This window comes from Hypanus sabinus, chromosome 4 (genome assembly GCF_030144855.1).
Source record: "Hypanus sabinus isolate sHypSab1 chromosome 4, sHypSab1.hap1, whole genome shotgun sequence".
In the NCBI taxonomy this organism is placed as follows: domain Eukaryota; kingdom Metazoa; phylum Chordata; class Chondrichthyes; order Myliobatiformes; family Dasyatidae; genus Hypanus; species Hypanus sabinus.
In genome coordinates this window covers 802250-824411 of record NC_082709.1, presented here as the reverse complement: position 1 = coordinate 824411, position 22162 = coordinate 802250, and the positions used below count along the sequence as shown (strand labels likewise).

Genomic DNA, 22162 nt, shown 5'->3' with positions numbered 1-22162 from the left:
CCTGGTTCCTTGATATTTCCTCCCTGAACAAGAAGGCACAGCAGCGCCTCCACTTACTAAGAAGATGGAGGCAAGCAAGGCTCCTCCCACTCCCAACCTCCCTCCCTCCCTCATGTGTTTTATAGGAACACCATTGAGAGTCCTGACAAGCTGCATCTCCATCTGGATTGGGAATAGCTGAGAATCAGACCAGAAGTCCCAACAAAGGACTGTGAGAACAGCTGAGAGGATCATAGGGGTCTCCCTATCATTCATCAAGGACATTTATCAGGAGCGCTGCATATGCAGGGCCCTTGGTATTACTAAGGTTCCTACCCATCCATCCATCCATCCAACATCCTCTAAGGTTCTATCATCAGGCAGGAGACTTAGATGCATAAAAACAAGATGGGAAGCCGTTTCTTCCCCGAACCCATTAAGCTTCTGAACTCCCTTTTGCCTCTTATTCAAAGTGCCACTGGTTAATCTGTTCCGTACCTTACAATATTCAATTTATGCACTTTAGTTTGTTATTTATGTGTGACTCATCAGTTGAGTTTATCTTTACTTCCTAAGTTATTGTGTGTTACGTCTACTACTATACACGTTGGTTCGGAGAATCCTTGTCTTGTTTCTATCTGCGTGTAGATAGTTAAATGACAATAAACTTGACTTGAATAGCATGGTATTACATGGTACTTTACCTGTTTCTATAATTTGGAAATAAAGGAAGAGTAATTTCTGCATGGTTGATGTATGTTAACATTATGGTTGTTTTATAAATGGTTCAAAGTTTTTTTCTTTTTTGTAGATTTTGATGCATTGGTTGGAGGAGAGGTGGGTGGTCTAGAATTTGGAAAGTTACCATTTGGAGCATGTGAAGACCCTATTAGGTGAGGCTGAGTGAAAATTCTGCTACAAGCGGTATCTGACCCTGTAATACATCTGAGTGTTTTACAGTCAATAAAGTTAAATTTCATATGTCTGAGGGGGATTTAGATGGTATACTGTTTGAGTCTTATTTCCCCACCCAGTTAAATAGTAGTGTGGTTGACGGAGATAAGCAAAAATAACTCATTACCTCGATAAATTTATTGCTTTGAAAAAGAATTGATATGTGGAGCCACGCACTATAAATCTAAGAATGCACTTATCTTCCCTTATAGTCTCTTTGCACCTTTCGAATAATTACCCATCCCTATCAATTCATCAGCAGCGTTACTTTAAACTAGAGAGATGGATGTCTGAGTTTTCTGTCAGAAATGTACTAGGTCTTCAACGAAGTCTTAACTCACTGAATAGGTCTTAAGTAGAAAACCTGTTTGTTTTTTTTGAATTGCTGTAAATGCAACTCTTGGCTTGGTTCTTTTTTGTCATCAATACACACAAATTAGTCCTTTTTCGAAAAGCATGGTGGATAAGAATAATTTTTATTTGTATCTCATACACACAGTAAATCAATATGTATGCCCTCAGTGATTTTTGTATTATGAAACATTTGGTGAACACAGAAATTATTATTGTTATCAGAATGATCGTTCTTCTCCACCCATCAGATCAATATTGATAACCTGGTGCAAATTGCATTTGCTTTCATTATAGTGTCAAAGTAAATGATGTAATTTGTGAAAACAAGGCTTCTTTCCAACAAAGTTCCACCTTGAGCTAAAATTGTACATCACCCATTCCACGCTGAATGGAAAATAGAGACCAAAATTAATAGAAGCAGGAGTGAGGCCATTTGGCCCCTTGAGCCTGCTTTGCCATTCATAATTAAACATTCAGATTCAATTTCCTGTTCTAGCTTTCTCCCTATCGCCGTTGATCCCTGCAGCCATTTGAAAAATATCAAGTTCCTCCTTGAACAGACTTAATTTGAGTGTACAAGACAGCCCAGAAACAGGCCCTTGGGTGCACTATGCCTGCCCTGATTATGATGCTAAACTAAATAAATCCGATTTGCCTGTACGTGTGCAAGTCGATGGGACTAGGCAGCTTAATGGTTCAGCACAGACTAGAAGAGCCAAAGGACTGATTCTATACAAAAGAGTTCTACAACTCTTAATTACATTTCAAACATTTCAAAAAAAATTGCAATTTTATCTACTGTTTCCTCCTTTTATTTACAGTCCCGTAATGATAGCCAACAGTCCTTTGATCTATGAGTATAATTTTTGAATCTGTTGTAGGTAGCAGTCCAAATATGTGATTTTGAAAATTGACAGGATATAGTTGATGCTGAATTTGCAGTGTTTATGGGATTCCAATATGAAATGGGATTGCTGGTCAGAGGTCTATGTTCAGATACCATAAGACATGAGAACAGAATTAGGCCATTTGTCCTATTGATGCTGCTTCATAGTTCCATTGTGGCTGACATTACCACTCTCAGCATCATTCTCCTGTCTTCTTCCCAATAACCTTTCACTCCCTGATTAATGAAGAACCTATCAACCTCTGCCTTAAATATGCCCAATGACTTAGCCTGCATAGCCATCTGTGTCAGTGGATTCCACAGATTTCACCACCCTCTGGCTAAAGAAATTTCTCTGCATTTCTGTTTTAAATGAACACCCTTCTATCTTGAGGCTGTGCTCTCTTATTCTGGTCATCCTTTCCCCATCTACTCTGTCAAGGCCTTTTAACAAAGGTTTCAGTAAGATCCCCCCCCCTCAACCTTCTAAATTCCAGTGAGTACAGGCCCAGAGCCATCAAAAATTCCTCATATGATAACTCATTCATTGCCAGAATCATCCTTGTGAACCTCCTCTGAATCCTATCCAATGCCAGTACATCTTTTCTTGGATAAGTAGCCCAAAACTGTTCACAATACTAAGGTGAGGCCTTACCAGTGTCTTATAAAGCCTCAGCATCACATCCTGCTCTTGTATTCTGAACCCCTTGAAACGAGTGGTAGTTAAGAAGGCGTACGGTGTATTGGCCTTCATCAATTGTGGAATTGAATTTAGGAGCCGAGAGGTAATGTTGCAGCTATAAAGGACCCTGGTCAGACCCCACTTGGAGTACTGTACTCAGTTCTGGTCGCCTCACTTCAGGAAAGAGGTGGAAGCCATAGAAATGGTGCAGAGGAGATTTACAAGGATGTTGCCTGGATTGGGGAGCATGACTTATGAGAATAGGTTGAGTGAACTCAGCCCTTTCTCCTTGGAGCGACAGAGGATGAGAGGTAACCTGATAGAGGTGTATAAGATGATGAGAGTCATTGGTCGTGTGGATAATCAGAGACTTTTTCCCAGGGTTGAAATGGTTGCCACAAGAGGACACAGGTTTAAGGTGCTGGGGAGAGGAGATGTCAGGGTAAGTTTTTTACTCAGAGTGGTGAGTGTGTGGAATGGGCTGCCAGCAATGGTGGTGGATGCAGATACGATAGGGCTTTTTATGAGATTTTTAGATAGGTACATGGAGCTTAGTAAGCTGGAGAGCTATAGGTAAACCTAGTAATTTCTAAGGTAGGGACATGTTCAGCACAACTTTGGGGGCTGAAGGGCCTGTATTGTGCTGTGGGTTTTCTGTGTTTCGATGTTTCACTGCATTTGCCTTCCTTAGCACTGACTCAACCTGCAAGTTAACCTTTAGGGAATCTTGCACAAGGACTCCCATGTTCCTTTGCACCTCTGATTTTTGCATTTTCTACCTATTTAGAAAATTGTTTGTGCTCTTATTCCTTCTACTAAAGTGTGGGCTCATGAACTTGTACACTCTAGTCCATCTGCCACTTCTTCACCCATCCTCCCAATCTGTCAAAAGTCCTTCTGTGATCCCTGTTTCCTTAACACTATCTGTCCCTCGCCTGCAAACTTGGCCACAAGGCCATCAATTCCTTCATCCAAATCATTGGTATATAATATTAAAAGAAGTGGTCCCAGCATGGACCCCTGCGGAACACTGCTAGTCACAGGTAGCCCCTTATATTCCCATTCTTTGCCTTCTGCTAGTTAGCTAATCTTCCATCTATGCTGGTATCTTTCCTGTAATATCATAGGGTCTTATTATGCATCCTCATGCGAGGCACCTTGTCAAAAGCCTTATGAAAATCTAAATAAACAACATCCACTGACTCCTTTATCTATCCTGCCTGTTACTTCTCAAATAATTTCCACAAATTTGTCAGGTATGATTTTCCCTTAAGGAAATTATGTTGTCTTTGTTCTATTTTGTCATGTGCCTCTAAGTACTCCAAAACTTCATCCTTAATCATAGACTCCATCATTTTCCAAACCACTGAGGTCAGGCTAACTGGCCTGTAATTCCCTCCCTTCTGAAAGAGTGGAGTGTCATTTGCAATTTTCCAAATATTCAAGAATCTAGTGATTCTTGAAAGATCATTACTCATTTCTCCACAATCCCTCAGCCACCTCTTTCAGAAAACTGGGGTGTAGTCCGTGTGGTCTAGGTAACTAATCTACCTTCTGACCTTTCAGCTTCCCAAGCACCTTCTCCTGATTAATAGTATTTCTGGCATTCTGCTAGTGTCTTACACAATGAAGACTGATGCAAAATACTTATCTATTTTATCTGCCATTTCTTTGTCCCCCATTTTTATGTCTCCGGTGTCATCTTCCAGTGTTCCAATATCTACTCTCATCTCTCTTTGATTTTTTTTAATATAAACTGTAGCTGATAAAAATATTTTTGTATCATGTTTTATATCATTGGCTAGCTTACCTTCATATTTCATCTTTTCTCTTAATGGCTATTTTAGTTGCCTTCTGTTAGTTTTTAAAAAGCTTCCCAATCCTCCTACCTTCCCAGTAATTTTTGCTATATTATTTGCACTCTCTTTTGCTTTTGTGTTGTCTTTGACTTCCTTGTCAACCACAGTTGCCTCATCCTCCCTTTAGAATACTTGTTCATGTTGGGGATGTATTTTTCCTGCACCTTCAGAATTTCCCCTAGAAACTCCAGCCATTGCTATTCTGGCCTCATCCTTCTAGCATCCCCATTTCAGTCAACTTTGGTTAACTCCTCTCTCATGCCTCTGCGATTCCCTTTACTCCATTCTAATATGGATACATCTAATTTTAGCTTTTCCCTCTCAAACTGCAGGATGAATTCTATCATGATCACTCTCTCCTAAGGGTTCCTTTGTCTTTAGCTCCCTAATCAAATATGAGTCATTACACACCATCCTATCCAAAATGGCTTTTCCTTAGTGGGCTCAACCACAAGCTGCTCTAAAAATCCGTCTCATAGGGATTCTACAAATTCCAGATCTGATTTTCCAATTTGTTTGCATATTGAAGCTCCTCCATTGCCTTTTTTACATGCCTTTTCTATCACCTGTTGTAATTTTTAGCCTACTTATGTGGAGAGTGAGAATTTTGGGTTGAATATTGTACACATTCTCTGATTAAATGAAACCGTTGAACATCTTGTTCCTTTCTCATTGAAACCTACCGAATCTTGAAAGGACAGATAGGGTGGATGTGGAGAGGATGTTTCATATGTTGGGGGTATCCAGAACTAGAGGTCACAGCCTCAAAATTGAAGGGCAACCTTTTAGAACAGAGGTAAGGAGGAATTTTTTTAGCCAGTGAGTGGTGAATTTGTGGAACCTAACTCTGAGTATATTTAAAGTGGAAGCTGATCGTTTCCTGATTGGTCAGGGCATCAAGGGATAAAACCATAGAAGCAGAATTAGGCCATTCAGCCCATCAAGACTGCCCTGCCTTCCATCATAGCTGATCCTGGATCCCACTCAACCCTATACACATATCACGACATCAAAGGAAATGGCGAGAAGGCAGGTGTATGGAGTTATGTGGGATCTGAGATCAGCCATAATAGAAAGGAGGAGCAGATTTGATGGGGCTGAGTGGCCTAATTCTGCTCTTATTTCTAATGATCTACTGTTTGGAGGCTTGTAAATAACTCCCAACAGGGTCTCCTTACACTTGCAGTTTCTTAATTCGACCAAAAGGTTTCTACAACTTCCGATCTTTCTAAGCATTTGATTTCATTTTTTACTAATAGATACACACCACCCCCTCTACTTACCTGCCTGTCCTTTCAATACAATTTGTATTCTTGGTTGTTAGCTCCCAACTATAATCTTTCAACTGCAACTCACTGATGCCCACGATATTTTACCTGCCAATCTAACTGCACTACAAGATCATCTATTGTATTTTGTATTCTGTGTGCATTCAAGTATAACAACTTCAGTCCAGCTTTCATCACCCTTTTTGATTTTGGCCCTCTGGTACACTTTAATTCATCCCATTGAATGCAATTTTGCCCAGTCTTTTGCCTGTCCTTCCTCACAATCTCACTACACTCTGAATCTAGTTGTAGCATCTGCCTGCCCTGTCAGGAAAGGTAGGCAGATGATAGGATGAAATTGCAACCAACAGAGTATCAGTGCATTAGGGATGCGGAATCAAAAAGGATAGCAATTACAGTCGGCCCTCCTTATCCGCGAGGGATTGGTTTCGGGACCCCTTGCGGATACCAAGATTCGCGGATGCTCAAGACCCTTATTCAATCTGTCTCAATACGTTGGATCCTAGGACCCAGCGGAACCCCAGACCTTATTTAACCTGTCTCAGTGTAGTGGACGTTAGGACCCAGCAGCAGAGATCTGAATCTGCAGTGTTTCTGTTCACGAAAATAATCACGATTGCGATTGAAAATAAAGTCAAAATAATAAAGTGATCGGAAAGAGGTGAAACGCCATAGGTCATTGGAAAAGCGTTAGGCTATAGTTAGTCAACGATCGGAACAATTTTAGTGGATAAAGTGAGAAAGGCTGTGCCCCGATGAAAGCTACAATTATTACTAAGCAGTGCAGTGGTTTAATTATTGGGTTTTGGGTTTTTGATCCTCTCATCAACCCGGCACAGTGGAGAGCGCACTCGATAGCAGTTTGTCACTGGATTGAACTCGGGAAGAAGTTCCCGAGCCCAGCGCTGAAACATACGTTCTTAATTGTTTTATATGCATAGAAAGGTAAAACATATACTATATACTAAGACAAACATTTGACTAACTGATGCTAAATGATACCAGATGTACCTGTTCCAACTTACCAAGTAAGAGAACTTCTGATTTTTTTCGATCCCGATCCACAATAACCCATGCACGTCCTCCTGTATACTTTAAATCATCTCTAGATTACTTATAATACCTAATACAATGTAAATGCTATGTAAAATAGTTATTATACTGCATTGTTTAGGGAATAATGACAAGAAAAAAAGTCTGTACATGCTCGAACAGCAAGTGCTCGAAGAGCACTTCCAGGTTTTCGCGATTCGCAGTTGGTTGAATTCGTGCATGTGGAATTCGCAGATGAGGGCCGACTGTATAGTACTCAGTTATATCTCAGTGCATGGAGAATAAGAAATAAAGTGGATGAGCTTGTTGCATTATTACAGATTGTCAGGTATGATATTGTGGCCATCACTGAATTGTGGCTGAAAGTTGTTATTGGGAGCTGAATTTCCAAGGTGACCCATTGCATCAGATGAAAAGGAAGGTAGGAAAAGGGAGTGGCTTGGCTTTGCTGGTAAAGAATGGAATATAGAATTGGAAAATGTTGATTCCTTGTGGGTTGAGTTAAGAAAATGCAAGGTAAAAGGACCCTGATGGCAGTTATATACAGGCCATCAAACAATAGTTGGGATGTGGACTACATGTTACAGTGAGAGATAAAAAAAAGTTGTATCAAAAGGGCAATATTATAGTCATGAAAGATTTTAACATGGAGGTAGATTGGGAAAATCAGGTTGGTAATAGATCCCAAAAGAGTGAATTTGTTGGATGGCTTTTTAGAACAGTTTGTCATTGAGGCTACTAGGAGATCAGTTGTACTGGATTGGGTGTTATGTAATGAATCAGAGGCGATTGGGGGGGGGGGGATTAAAGTAAAGAGACCCTTAGGAAGCAGAGATCACAATATGATTGAGTTCAGTTTGAAAGTTGATAGGAAGAAAGTAAAGTTTGACATAGCAGTATTTCAGTGGAGTAAAGGATATTACAGTAGTATGAGAGAGAAGTTGGCCAAAATAAATTGGAAGGAGATGCTGGCAGGGATGACAGCAGAGCCATTGCTGGGAAAAATGAGGAAGATACGTGATAGATATATTTCAAAACCAAAGAAATACTCAAATAGCAAAATAGTACAACCGTGGCTGACAAGGGAAGTCAAAGCTAATGTAAAAGTGAATGAGAGGGCATACATCAAAGGAAAAGTTAGCAGGAAGATAGAAGTTCGGGAAGCTTTTAAGAAGCTACAGAAAGCAACTAAAAGAATCATTGTGAGGAAATAGATGAAATATGAAAGCATGCTAGCAAACAATATCAAGCTGGATAGAAAAAGTATATTTTAAAAAAAAGAGATCTGAGTGGATCTAGGACTGCTAGAAAATGAGGCTAGAGAAACAATAAAAGTGGCCAAGCAGATGGCCGATGAGCTAAATGAGTATTTTGCATCATTTTCCACTTGAAAACACTAGTAGTGTGCCAGATGTTGAAGGGTGTGAGGGAAGAGAAATGACTGCAGTTATTATTACAAGGCAGAAGGTGCTCAAAAACCTGAAAGACCTAAAGGTCCACAAGTCACCTGGACCAGATAAACTGCACCCTAAGTTTCTGAAAGAGCGATTATGGGGGCATTAGTAATGATCTTTCAAGAATCATTGGGCTCTGGCATGGTTCTGGAGAACTGGAACTTTGCAAATGTAACTCCACTCTTTAGGAAAGGAGGGAGGGAGCAAAAAGGAAATTATAGACCAGTTATCCTGACCTCAGTGGTTGGGAAGATGTTGGAGTCAATTGTTGAAGATAAGGTTATGGAATACCTGGAGACACAGGACAAGATAGGACAAAGTCAGCATGGTTTCCTTAAAGGAAAACCTTGTTTCATAAATCTGTGGAATTCCTTGAGATTGCCAGGGGATGTAGTGGATGTTGTATATTTGGATTTTCAGAATGCCTTTGACAAGGTGCCACACAAGGCTGCTTAGCAAGTTAAGGAAAATTACTAGTATTGGGTGATTGGTAGGCGGCAGTGAGTGGGAATAAAAGGAACCTTTTCTTGTTGGCTGCCAGTGACCTGTGGTGTTCCGCAGTGGCCAGTGTTGGGACCGCTTCTTTTTATGCTATATATCAATGATTTAGAAGATAGAGTAGATGGCCTTGTTGCCAAGTTTGCAGATGATGCGAAGATTGGTGGAGGAGCAGGTGGTGTTGAAAGAAAAATCCTTCAGAAGGACTTGGGTAGTTTAGGGCAAAAAACTGGCAAATGAAATATAGTCAACACACACAAAATGCTGGTGGAACGCAGCAGGCCAGGCAGCATCAATAAGAAGAAGCAGTGTCAACGTTTTAGGCCGAGACCCTTCGTCAGGACTAACTGAAAGGAAAGATAGTAAGAGATTTGAAAGTAGGAGGGGAAGGGGGAAATCTGAAATAATAAAAGACCAGAGGGGGTGGGGTGAAGCTAAGAGCTGGAAAGGTGATTGGCAAAAGGGATACAGAGCTGGAGAAGGGAAGGGATCATGGGATGGGACTCCTACTATCTTTCCTTTCAGTTAGTCCTGACGAAGGTTCTCGGCCCGAAACGTCGACAGTGCTTCTTCCTATAGATGCTGCCTGGCCTGCTGCGTTCCACCAGCATTTTGTGTGTGTTGCTTGAATTTCCAGCATCTGCAGATTTCCTTGTTTTTGCAAATGAAATATAATGTTGGGAAATGCATGGCCATGCACTTTGTTAGAAGAATACACTATTTTCTAAACGGGGAGAAAATCCAAAAATCTGAGATGCAAAGGGACTTGGGAGTTCTTGTGCAGAGCACCTTAAAGGTCAACTTTCAGATTGAGTCAGTGGTGAAGAAGGCAAATGCAGTGTTAGCATTCATTTCAAGAGGTCTAAAGTGTAAGAACAGGAGTGTGATGCTGAGGCTTTATAAAGCACTGGTGAGGCCTCACCTTGAGTATTGGGAACAATTTTGGGTTCCTTATCTAAGAAAAGATGTGCTGGCATTGGAGAGGGCTCAGAAGAGGTTCATAAGCATTATTCTGGGAATGAGAAGGTTATCATACGAGAAACATTTTGTAGCTCTGGGTCTGTACCCACTGATATTTCAAAGGATAGGGAATCTCATTGAGACCTTTTGAATGTTGAAAGGCCTAGACAGAGTAGATGTGGAAAGGAAGTTTTCCATGATGGGGCAAGAGGGCACAGCCTCAGAATAGAGGGGTATCCATTTAAAACAGAGATACAGAGAAATTTCTTTAGCCAGAGGGTGGTGAATTTGTTACCACAGGCCGCTGTGGAGGCCTGGTCGTTGGGTTTACTTAAGGCAGAACTTGATCTTCTTGATTGGCCACGTCATCAAAAAATACAGGGAGAAGGACGGGGAGTGGGGCTCTGGAGGGGATAAAAGGATCTGCCGTGATTGAATTGAGGAGCAGACTTGATGGGCCAACTGGCTTATTTCTGCTCCTATGTCTTATGGTCTATACCAGAGGTCGGCAACCTGCGGCTCCAGAGCCACATGCGGCTCTTTGATCTCTGTGATGCGGCTCCCCGTGGTTTGTTAGCTTTTGAAATGTAATTCGAAATTTGAAGATTATGGTGATCTTGTACAATCTGAAAACTTTGCGGAGACACCGTTTCCTGGCACATCCGAACCGGCTCACAATTAGCCACCGTTCCGACTAAGGGAGATAGCCTACGGGGGTTTGTGAGTACGTGTCTTTTGGAGCATCCGCGCCCACGGGGACGGGTTGAGGGAGACTTTAAAGCAAGGCTGTTTAGTTCGAATAAAGTTACCTTTGACTGCAGTCTTTATTTTAGCGCTGCGTGTAGCACACCGCTACAACGTGTTTTTTATCGCTATTAATATACATCATAACTGCCAATGCCTGACACCCGCCAGTGCGCGCTTTCTTTTAATTCTTCGATCCAAGGTAGGCTACCTACGGAGTAACCTTCAACCCAACGTCTTTTTTTTTCGGAGTTCAAAATGTTTTTGTTGCATGCAGAAATGTAATTTCGTTTTCTCTGCAGGAGTTCATCAATTTCATAAATGCAGCACATTATAGTTTGTTTATACATAGCATAAAGGCAAAAAAAAAACCCGTTGTATGCAGTGTTATTTCATTTTGTGGCTCCCAGTGTTTTCTGTGGGAAATGGGTCCATATTGGCTCTTTCAGTGGTAAACGTTGCCGACCCCTGGTCTATACCAACTGCCACATCCTTTGTCCTATCATTCTGGTTCCCTTCATCCTGCCAAATTAGTTTAAAACAGGAGTCCCAACCTGGGATCCACAGACCCCTTTTGTTAATGCTAGGGGTCCACTGAACCTTGGTTGCCGGTACTGTAAAGCGTTGTGCTGCCCCAGTCTGATGTTACGGCTATGTCCTGAGTCTCTAAGCTTCCGAGTAAAGATCCGGTTATTTTATTCACTGAACCAGCTTGTATTTATTTTGAAATTGCTTATCACAGGCTGTTATGCAGCAGTCCTAATAGATTGAAAAGATGTTTTTTTTTTTAAGAATGATTATATCACACCAATGTTAGAGGGCCACTGTGATGCATTAACCCTTGCATTAAGCAAGCTGTCACTAGAAAATGGGACTGTTACGTACAGCTTGTGAATGTCGGTGAAAATCAAATCAATGCAACTCTAAACAGTGAATTGGAAGATCTGGATTTCAAATCTCCATTGATAATCTAGCAGTACAAAGATTTCAATGAATATGGTTCTTGTTCTAGAAGCAGGTTGGAAGAGATAGGTGATCATCTAGTCTTTTAGGTGTCTGGTCAATATATGCACTGCATTAACTGATGATTAATCATTAAGAATAATAATGTTTAAAATTCTAACTATTGTCACTGATTTCTATTTTAGTGAATTACATTTAGCTACCACTTGGCCTCATCTTACAGAAGGCATTATTGTTGATAATGATGTATACTCGTAAGTACTAATTTGCTTAAGTTTAAATTTTTGCATAAAACTAAATTATGTTGTTTGCAAACATAGATCTCAGAAATGTTGATACTGTATTTCAACCTTTGCTACTTCCACAAAATGAACTATTTCTTTGGAAAGATTCAAACTATGCACTACTTTTGTCCAAAAGCAAAATGCTGCAGATGCTGAAAGCCTAAAATAAAACATGATCTGCAGTTGTTTCCTTAAGCAAAACTAATCTAAAAATAACACTTGTCTTTAAACTTGAAATATGTCCCGTTCCATTCATTATGTGTGAGAAATTAATAATTTTTGCTGAGAAGGGAAACAGTATCACTCCTGATGAAGGGTTTCGGCCCGAAAAGTCGTCACTACCTCCTCCCATAGGTGCTGCCTGGCCTGCTGAGTTCTGCCAGCATTTTGTGTTTTTAAACAGTATCATCTGTTTATTACTGTGTATTGAATTGAATTTACTTTATTTCTTACATCCTTCACATACGAGTAAATGTTTACGTTATGTCTATGTCTAAATGTGCAATCATAGTAATTTATAATAAATAAAACAGTCAATGTAACATAGAAATACACTGAAATCAGCGAGAATTAATCAGTCTGATGGCCTGGTGGAAGAAGCTGTCCAGGAGCCTTTTGGTTCTGGCTTTTATGCTGTGATACCGTTTCTCAGATGGTAGCAGCTGGAATAGATTGTGGTTCAGGTGACATTGGTCCCCAGTGATCCTTTAGGCCCTTTTTTCACACCTGTCTTTGTAAATGTCCTGAATCATGGGAAGTTCACAGCTGCAGATGCGCTGGGCTGTCCACATCACACTCCAGAATCCTTCAATTAAGGGAGATACAGTTCCCATACCAGGCAGTGATGCAGCCAGTCAGGATGCTCTCAATTGTGCCCCTTCAGAAAGTTTTTAGGATTTGGGGGCCCAAACCAAATTCCTTCAACCTTCTGAGGTGAAAGAGGCGCTGTTGTGCCTTCTTCACCACACAGCTGGTATGTACAGACCACATGAGGTCCTTGGTGATGTGGATGCCAGGGAACTTGAAGCCATTTACCCTTTCAACCCCACATCCATTGATGTCAATAGGGATTAACCCATCTCCGTTCCTCTAATTCCCAACCAGTTCCTTTGCTTTTGCAACATTGAGGAAGAGGTTGTTTTCTTGACACCACTGTGTCAGAGAGATGATTTCTTCCCTGTGGGCTACCTCGTTATTGTTTGAGATTAGGCCAATCAATGTAGTTTTGTCGGCAAAATGAATTATCAGATTAGAGCTGTGGGTGGCGACACAGACAAGGGTATACAGGGAGTAAAGGAGGGGACTTAGTACACATCCCTGAGGGGCTCCTGTGTTGAGAGTCATAGGGGTAGAGGTGAGGGAGCCACTCTTGCCACCTGCTGGCAATCTGACAGGAAGTCCAGGATCCAGCTGCGCAAGGCATAGTCAAGGCCAAGGTCTCGGAGCTTCCTGTCAAGCCTGGCTAGAATTACAGTGTTGAATGCTGAACTGTAGTCCAAGAAGAACATTCTTCCCCAGGTGTGTAAGGACGGTATGTAGATCAGTGGCAATCGATTGTGTCGGTAGGTGGATCGTAGGGGGTCCAGTTTGTGTGGTAGCAAGCTGAAGATCTAGTTTTTGACCAGCCTCTTAAAGTATTTGCTTATTATTGAGTTGAGTGCGACAGGACACCAGTCATTCAAGCATGTTACCTTGGTCTTTTTTGGTACAGGGACATTGGTGGATAATTTGAACAGGAGGTCACTCTACACTGAGAGAGGGAGAGATTAAAGATGTCAGTAAACACACCTGCCAGTTGTGCTGTGCACATCCTGAGTACTTGCCCTGGGATGCTGTCTGGTCCCACAGCTTTGTGACTGTCCACCTGTTGGAGACATCTGCGTACCTCAGCCTTAAAGGTGACCAAGTTTGAGGTTGTAGTGGTGGCTTTCCTCAGAGGCTCAAAGCTAGCGATATTGAACTGAGTGTAAAAGCGATTGAGCTCATCTGGGGGAGAGAGTCTGCGATGTTGGTGGCACCAGTTCGTTTGGCTTTGAAGTCTGCGATGGATTGCAACCCTCACCACAAGTCACGTGTGCTATTCATTGTGAATTAAGACTCAGTCTTGTCCTTGTATTGTTGTTTTGCAGCCTTGATAGCTTTGCACAGATTGTAGCTGCTTTTCTTGAGCTCCTGCTGATTGCCAGCAACGTAAGCTCTATGTCACGTGGTAAGCGCTGCTTACACGGCACTAATGATCCAGGATTTCTGGTTCTGGAAGACCCTTAGCGACTTTGGTGGGGGGGGGGGGTAACATCGTCAATACACTTCCAGATGAAGCACATGACTCCGTCTGTGAACTCAGAGGTATTCTCATTGTGGAGGATATTCCAGTTGACGTCTGCAGCATGGAGGCCAATTGGTTTTAACTATGGCCGTCTTTTGTTTCAGCTTCTGCCTGTATGTTGGCAAAAGCAGGATTGAAGAATGGTCTGATTTTCCAAAAGCTGGGCAAAGGAGAGCTTTGTAAGGGTTGCAGAAGGTAGTGTGGCAATGGTCAAGTGTGTTATTGCCACGCGTGCTCACCCAAACATGCTGACAAAACTGCGGAGAGACTTTCATCAGCGACGCGCGATTAAACTCACCAGCAACGATGAAGGTAGCCTCTGGGTGTGCAGTCTCCAGCATGTCGATGGTCTCGTACATTTCTTTAAGGGTCAGGTCAGTATCAGCCTGCAGTGGAATGTACACCACTGTGATGATAAGAGCCATGAACTTCCTTGGTAGTCAGTAGAGTCTGCATAGTAGCACCAGGTATTCCAGGTCTGGGGAACAAAAGGATTGAGGGCCATGACCATGAAGCATACCCCTCCTCCTTTACTCTTCCCAGAAAGGTTTTTTGACCTGTCCACCTGGAACAGGGAGAACCCAGTGGGTTCATTAGTGTGGTCTGCTATCTCCTCCATCAGCCAGGTCTCCATGAAGTACAAAATGTTACATTCCTTTGTTCCCGCTGATAGGAGATTCTGGTTCTCAGTTTACACAGCTTGTTGTCCAGAGACTGATCTCTAAAATATGTTCCATAACTGTTCACTTTCTTTTTTGCCAGGGATCTTGATGCTCTGCAAGCACCCCTATGGTCTGTCAGGGTGAGGAAGGCTGATAACCCCCAGTGTTTGTTGGGTATAAAATTCTTTTTCTGTACTACGAAAGCCTGGAAATGAAACTGAATTCAAAATTTTACATTTAGTATTCTGCTGGAATGCTTAAATGATATGACTGTTTTTTAACAGGAGATTTTCTTACTGAATTCTTCAAACTTTGTCTCCGGAAAGAGTCAGCAGATGAGATTCTTGGAAGGTCAACGATTGAGGATGAAACCAAAGGTTTAAACAAAAGAATTTAATATTCAGATAGTTATGTGTGTTATTATTGTTTCTGCTAAATATGTTATTTGGCATTCTTCTAATAGATCATGCAGATATTAGCCAAGCATTGCAGAAGCTCACAGAACCAACATCTGTTCACATGCCTCGACTGTCCACTATGTCAAATATGGTCCACAGTGCTCGCAAGAGGATGCATAAACACAGACGTACAGAAGAGTCACCAATTAGTAATGAAGTTCTAAATTCAATTTTATTAGTAAGTATTTATTTCATTTTTAAATATGCCTGTTTTTGATAACTTAAATTAGCTTTTTATATTAATAATAGGTAGCTAATCAGTTGCCCCAATATTAAAATAATCTTGGCAGTACTATGCTGATTGTTTCCATTTGATTTCAGTACAATTTTCTGCATTTGAGAATGGCCCAGTGTAGCAAAGGACATTCAGCTATAGTCACAACCACATTTTAAGTCTTTGTCTAGATTAAGATCTATATCTTGCAATAACCTTTGACATCTGGAGTTACAAACACTTAGGGTTTGTTAAAAATTGAATACTCTTTTAACAAGAAATTAAACATCATGGATTTTGCATTTCAAACATCAGGAAACATAACTAGGCACTAAAAATATGTAAAAATAAAACTAGCTTAAGTATTTAAAGTAAACTGGCTTCATGTTCTAACAGTTAATTCTTCTGTTCTTTTCTCTGGGACCATGTTTATCCAGAGATTGGGGAAGTCTGTGGAATATTATGTTGCCATATTGACTTCGTTAATTCACATAACTGGGGCTGTAGATAGGGCTTTAAACTAAATAGCAGAGGGATGGATTCAACAGCTCGGAAAAATATGGAATAAAGTAAAAGAGAAGGAGAGTACAGAAGATATTACTGGTTTGCAGAATAAAGAATTAGATAAGTAGTTTAGAAAGGGAGAAGAATTTACCTTCAGGCAACATGGAGAGAAAATTGAAAAGATGGGTGGTGAATTACAGGACTGAATGCGTTATTTGAAATCATGCAGTGTATGAAATAAGGTAGATGATCTTGTAGCTCAGTTAGAAATTGGCAACAATGATGTTGTGGGCATCTGAGTTGTAGTGAAAGAAGGTCATAGCTGGGAGCTTAACCTCTAAGGATAAACATCAAAAGGACAGGCAGGTAGACAGTGGGATGAGGTGGCTTTGTTGATTTAAAACAAAAACATTAAAATGAATCCTTAGAAAGAAATAACATGGAATCAGAGGATGTAGAATACTTGTGCAAGGAGTTAAGAAACTGCAAGGGTAAAAACAACCTGATTGAAATTACATACAGCCCTCCAAAACAATAGCCAGGTGGTGGATTAAAAATTACTCTGGGAGATAGAAAAGGCAGTAAAATGGACAGTTTTCCGATAACTATGGGAGATTTCAATATCAAGAGAAGGAATTTGTAGAATGCCTACAAGATGGCTTTTTAGAGCAACTAGTGGTTGCTCACTAGGGGAAAGGCAATTCTGGATTGGATGTTGGTTAATAAACCAGATTTGATTAGGAAGCTTAAGATAAAGGAACCCTTGAGAGGCAGTAATCATACATGAAGGTATCACCCTGTGGTCTGAGAGGGAAAAGTTAAAATTGGATGTACTGTAATTGCAGTTGAGTGGCATGGGAGAGGAGCTCTCCAAAATTAGTTGGAAGGGGACACTAGTGGAGATGATGTTAGAGCAGGAATAGCTGGAGTTTCTGGGAGTAATACAGGATCAGTTCTTGCTGAAGAAGGAGCAACATTCTAAAGTGAAGCTGAAGCACCCTTGGCTGACAAAGGAAGTCAAAGACAGCGTAAAAGCAAAAAGGAAGGCATATAATTACCAAAAATTAGTGGGGAGAGTCCAGGACCTGTGGGCATAGAAGGATGACTCTAGAGTACAGATGGGGAGGAATTTCTTTAGCCAGAGGATGATGAATCTGTTGAATTCATTGCCATAGAGAGTGTGGAGGTTAAGTCATTGAGTATATTTAAAGCAATGGTTGAGAAGTTCTTATTAGTAAGGGCATCAAACATTACAGGGTGAAGGCAGGAGAATGGGGTTGAAAGGGATAATAAATCAACCTTGATTGAACAGCGGAGCTGAATGGGCTGAAGGTCCTAATTCTGCTCCTAATCTTATTGTCTTATTAGGACAGTACAGACAATGACAGGATATAAAATACCGATCCCAGCTCTGATAAAGGCAAACGCCAGAAACTTGGAATTCTGCAGGGGCACCTGTGTAAATTCTGGAGCTTGCGTTCAGCTGAAGGTAGTACAGAGTACTTTTTGAAAGATTGAATGCAAGTGATACCATAATTAGGAATTTGAATCTAAAAAGAAAACTAAAATTACAAGGGGATTGTAGCACTATACAGCTGTAATTTTATTTTACTAGAAGCTCAACTCATTGTCAGATATCACTGCTTGTTTTTGTGTTCATATTTATAGCTATATACAGTCAGATCTTGTTTGCCTGTCTTCATGCTCAGATTCATAGCTCTATTTATACTGTCAGATCTCACTAGCCTGCCTTTATACTCAGATTTGCTTGATCCATATGGAGGACTAAACTTGCTGGCTGATGAACTCCTTTACATTCCCCATCTCAATCCTGTTTTTTTTTTAATGAAACTGTTGGGAATTCAAAACTGGAATACCTTTGCCTGTCTCTCTTTTCTTCGTCATTTTAATTTGTGGAAGCCAAGGACAAATCCATCTTGTCGTGCTGTGGAGCCTTAATAAGACTCTTCAGACATATTAGGCAAAACACACAAAATGCTGGAGGAACTCAGCAGGCCAGATAGCATCTGTGGAAAAGAGTACAGTCGACGTTTCGGGCCGAGACCCTTCATCAGGACTGGAAATACACAAAGAAGGTGGGGGAAAGGGAGGAAGAAACACAAGGTGATAGGTGAAAGTGAGAGAGGCGAAGTAAAGAGCTGGGAAATTGATCGGTGAAAGAGATGCAGGGGTGGAGAAGGGGAAGTTTGATAGGAGAGGACAGAAGGCCATGGAAGAAAGAAAGGGAGGAGGAGGACCAGAGGGAGGTGATGGGCAGGTAAGGAGATGAGGTGAGAGAGAGAAATGGGAATGCTGAGGGGGAGGGGGTGTGGCTTTACTGGAAGCTTGAGAGATGAAATGTTTATGCGATCAGGTTGGCCATCCATTTTAATTTTACTTCCCATTCGGACATGTCAGTCTGTGGCTGCCTCTGCTGTTGCAATGAGGGCACACTTGGGTTGCAGGAGCAATACCTTGTATTCCGTCTGGGTAGCTTCCAACCTGATGGCATGAACATTGATTTTTCTATCTTCCGGTAATGGCCTCCCACCACCCCACCCGCATGTCACCATTCCCCATTCCAATTTCCCTCTCTCACCTTTATCTCCTTACCTGCCTATCACCTCCCTCTGGTGTTCCTCCCCTTTTTCTCCTATCAGATTCCCCCTTCTCTAGCCCTGTATCTTTCACCAATCAACTTCCTAGTTCTTTACCCCTCCCAGTTTTACCTATTGCCTTGTGTTTCTTAGTCTGACTCCTCATCTTTTCTCTCCAGTCCTGGTGAAGGGTCTTGGCCCAAAACGTCAACTGTACTCTTTTCCATTTGATTGGAGTAAGGTGCAGACACAGTAGAAGAGTTTCTGGGCAAGTCTGACGAAGAGCTTTAAACCCCAGACTCCATAAAAGAGGGATACTGTCTAGCAGAGCAGTCGTCGTTGGAGTGGTGTGAGTCAGAGTAGTAAGGCTTTGGCTCAACAGGGCTTCGCGAGAGCAGGCAGAGGCAAGGTAAGCAGGGAAATTCTTTCCTTATTTCTTATTTCTTTTTTTTCTTATTAAACTCTTGAGATTATAGGGGGTATGTCTACAGTGTCAGTGTTCTGTTCTGGGTATCAGAAGTGGGATTTCCAGGAGACTACTAGCCTCCCTGATGGCCACATCTACACCAGGTGCATCAAGTTGCAGCTCCTTAGAGACGGTGTTAAGGAACTGTAGCTGCAGCTCGATGACCTTCGGCTTTTTAGGGAAAGTGATGAGGTGATAGACAGGAGCTACAGGAAGGTAATCATCCCAAGGCAACAGGAGTGACTGCCAGAAGAGGGAGGGGAGAACGTCAGATAGAGGAGAGCACCACTGTAATCATCCCCATAAATAATGTACTCAATTTTGAGTACTGTTGGGGGTGGGGGGAAATGAGCTACCTGGGGGAAGCAACAGCAGCCATCCCTCTGGCCCCATATCACAGAAAGGATGTGTTGTCATTAGAAGGAGTTCAGAGTAGGTTCCCAAGGATGATTCCAGGAATTAAGGGGTTAACCTGAGGAGCATTTGGCAGCTTTAGGCCAGTATTCACTTGAATTTAGATGAGTGGGGGGGCGTGGGTCTCATTGAAACCTACCAAATGTTGAAAGGACTAGATAAGGTGGATGTGGAGTGGGTGTTTCCTCTGGTAGTGGTATCCAGAACTCGAGGGCACAGCCTCAAAATTGAGTGGAAACCTTTTAGAACGGAGGTATGGAGGATTTTTTTTAATTGGAGAGTAGTAAATCAATGGAATGCTCTGGTTGAGGCCAAGTCCGTAGCGTTACGTAGACGCAACCCTGTAAAAGTATCAGCAGCAACAGAACACATCTGGAGTCTGGTTTTGATGTTAAAACCACTATTTATTTTAGTAACTACTTAATATAGTAACTTAAACCAGATAAATCAAAAGTTAGTAGTGTTATGCATATATATGTGTAAATATAATTCCCAAACTCATTCCAGCTCAGGTGGCAAGGTTTAAAGTCTTATTATGGTAATGTAACCATCAGTTCAATGCACGGAGTTGTTATTGTTGGTGTGAGAGAGATATTTGTAATCAAAAGGCGAAATCCATGATAGAAGCAAGTAAACAGGTGCCATTGATCTTACGCTGTCAGCTCCAAATCCACACACGAAGTATCACCAACAGTAGCTTATCACAAAGGGAACCATCTTCAAGGGAAAATTACCACCCAGGCAAGGGTAGACACACCAGTAGATTCCACAAGGTTACCCCCATCACACAATGTGATAGCCTCTTATACAGTTCCATGACATGCGAGGTCGTCGCAAAGCTTTTGGCTCCATTAACTGAGGTAAAATGCTAAAGATTCTGAAAGCTTACGGAGTGCCAAACCATCTACTGAGAGCAATAGAGTCCAGCTATACCGAGATCATGGCGTAAGTTGTATCACCAGACAGAAAAACAGCAGTGTTCAAGCTTCTAGCTGGTGTGCTGCAAGGAGACACTCTGGCACCCTACATTTTTATAATCGTCCTTGATTATGCTCTACGTCAAGCTACCAAAGATCATGACAAGCTTGGTTTTACCATAAAACCAGGACGAACCAAAAGAGTCAGACCAGTTACGCTCACAGATCTCGATTTTACAGATGACATAGTCCTGCTCTCTGACCAGATGGAGGAAGTACAGCAGCTACTGCCAAAAGTGAAAATTGAGTGCAACGAAGTTGGACTTCACCTAAACGCTAAAAAGACAGAGTACGTGGCGTTCAACTGCGATGAAGGTACTCTCAAGACCGTAAAGAATGATACCATTAAGGAAGTCTTAGACAACAAGTACCTCGGGTCAAGAATGCTGAGTTTGGAGAAGGACATAAAGATACAGAAGCCGCTGGCATGGAGGGCTGTGAATGACATGAAGGAAATCTGGACGTCGAACCTGACCAGAGGGCTTAAAAAGAGGATCTTCATAGCAGTCATAGAGTCCATTCTCACGTATGGATATGAGATGTGGGCGCTCACCAAGACCATGTGAAAGTCACTAGATGGTTGCTATACACAAATTCTCTGGATGGCTCTTGACATGAGTTGGCAACAGCACATGACGAATGTTGAGCTCTATGACAACCTACCGATGCTCACTACTAAAATCGAGGCGAGAAGACTACAACTAGTGGGGCACTGTCTACACCACCCTAAGCTATCAGTCCACAGGAAAAAAAATGAACCCTAGGAGTACATAACACCCCCCCCCCCCCCCCCGAAGCAAATTTTTGATCAAGGAGCAAAATTTTTAACTGCAGATTATTGTGTAAAGCAATACATGTGATTATTATGTAGCCCATTACAGAAGCGTATACAAATACTAGTTTCTATTTCACTGTTAAACTTAACATCCAGTCAACCACCATAATATTGTCTTGTCCTTTCACATGCTTTATTACCAAAATCAAATTCCTGCAAAACCAGATCCTGGTGTATTCAAAATGGAGTTTAATCAACCAGTTACCCTTGTCCACTTCAGAACAGAATGATTAACCATTACGTGATCAGCTTGCTTCCCAGCTCGAATAGGACCTACAAAAACTGCCTGAACTTTACTCTGAACAGGTGCCAGCTGCGCACCTATGTTTTCCAAACTAATCACATTCGTTAAACTTACTGAAATCATGTTTACCTTATAAAAAGTTCCAAACAAGTCATTAATTCTATTTTCAAGGCTTAGTTCCAAATGTTTCCATAGTAATATTTGCAGATGGTCCCTCTTGGTCAAAATATCACTTCCCTTTGTTTTGGGAAGTCTCTGAACCCTGTCTCTCCAAATCACAAACTTGAATTTGTTTAACTTTAAATTCCAAAATATAGTTGAACAAGCCAACATGCACTGTCTCAGTAGACCACTGCTCCTTCAGCAAGGTCAAAGGTCTTGAAACCAATCTAGACTTCACAGAATGACAGAATTCCTTTCCAACCAAATCAGACATCTCAGGCTCTACCTGAGCTTCAACACCATGTTCAACATCCTGCAGGTTTACAGATGCTTCAACAACCTGA

At 41.5% G+C, this 22162-nt stretch overlaps 1 protein-coding gene across 1 annotated transcript in view; it reads left to right on the top strand.

The window, feature by feature from the left end:
* The window catches only part of rab3gap1 (RAB3 GTPase activating protein subunit 1), a 149563-nt gene that overhangs the window by 69314 nt on the left and 58087 nt on the right, over positions 1 to 22162 (top strand). The window contains exons 9-13 of the mRNA XM_059966259.1: positions 791 to 872; positions 11861 to 11929; positions 15048 to 15121; positions 15232 to 15324; positions 15411 to 15583. Coding sequence (XP_059822242.1) covers positions 791 to 872; positions 11861 to 11929; positions 15048 to 15121; positions 15232 to 15324; positions 15411 to 15583 — 491 coding nt within the window. The remainder of the gene's footprint in view (positions 1 to 790; positions 873 to 11860; positions 11930 to 15047; positions 15122 to 15231; positions 15325 to 15410; positions 15584 to 22162) is intronic.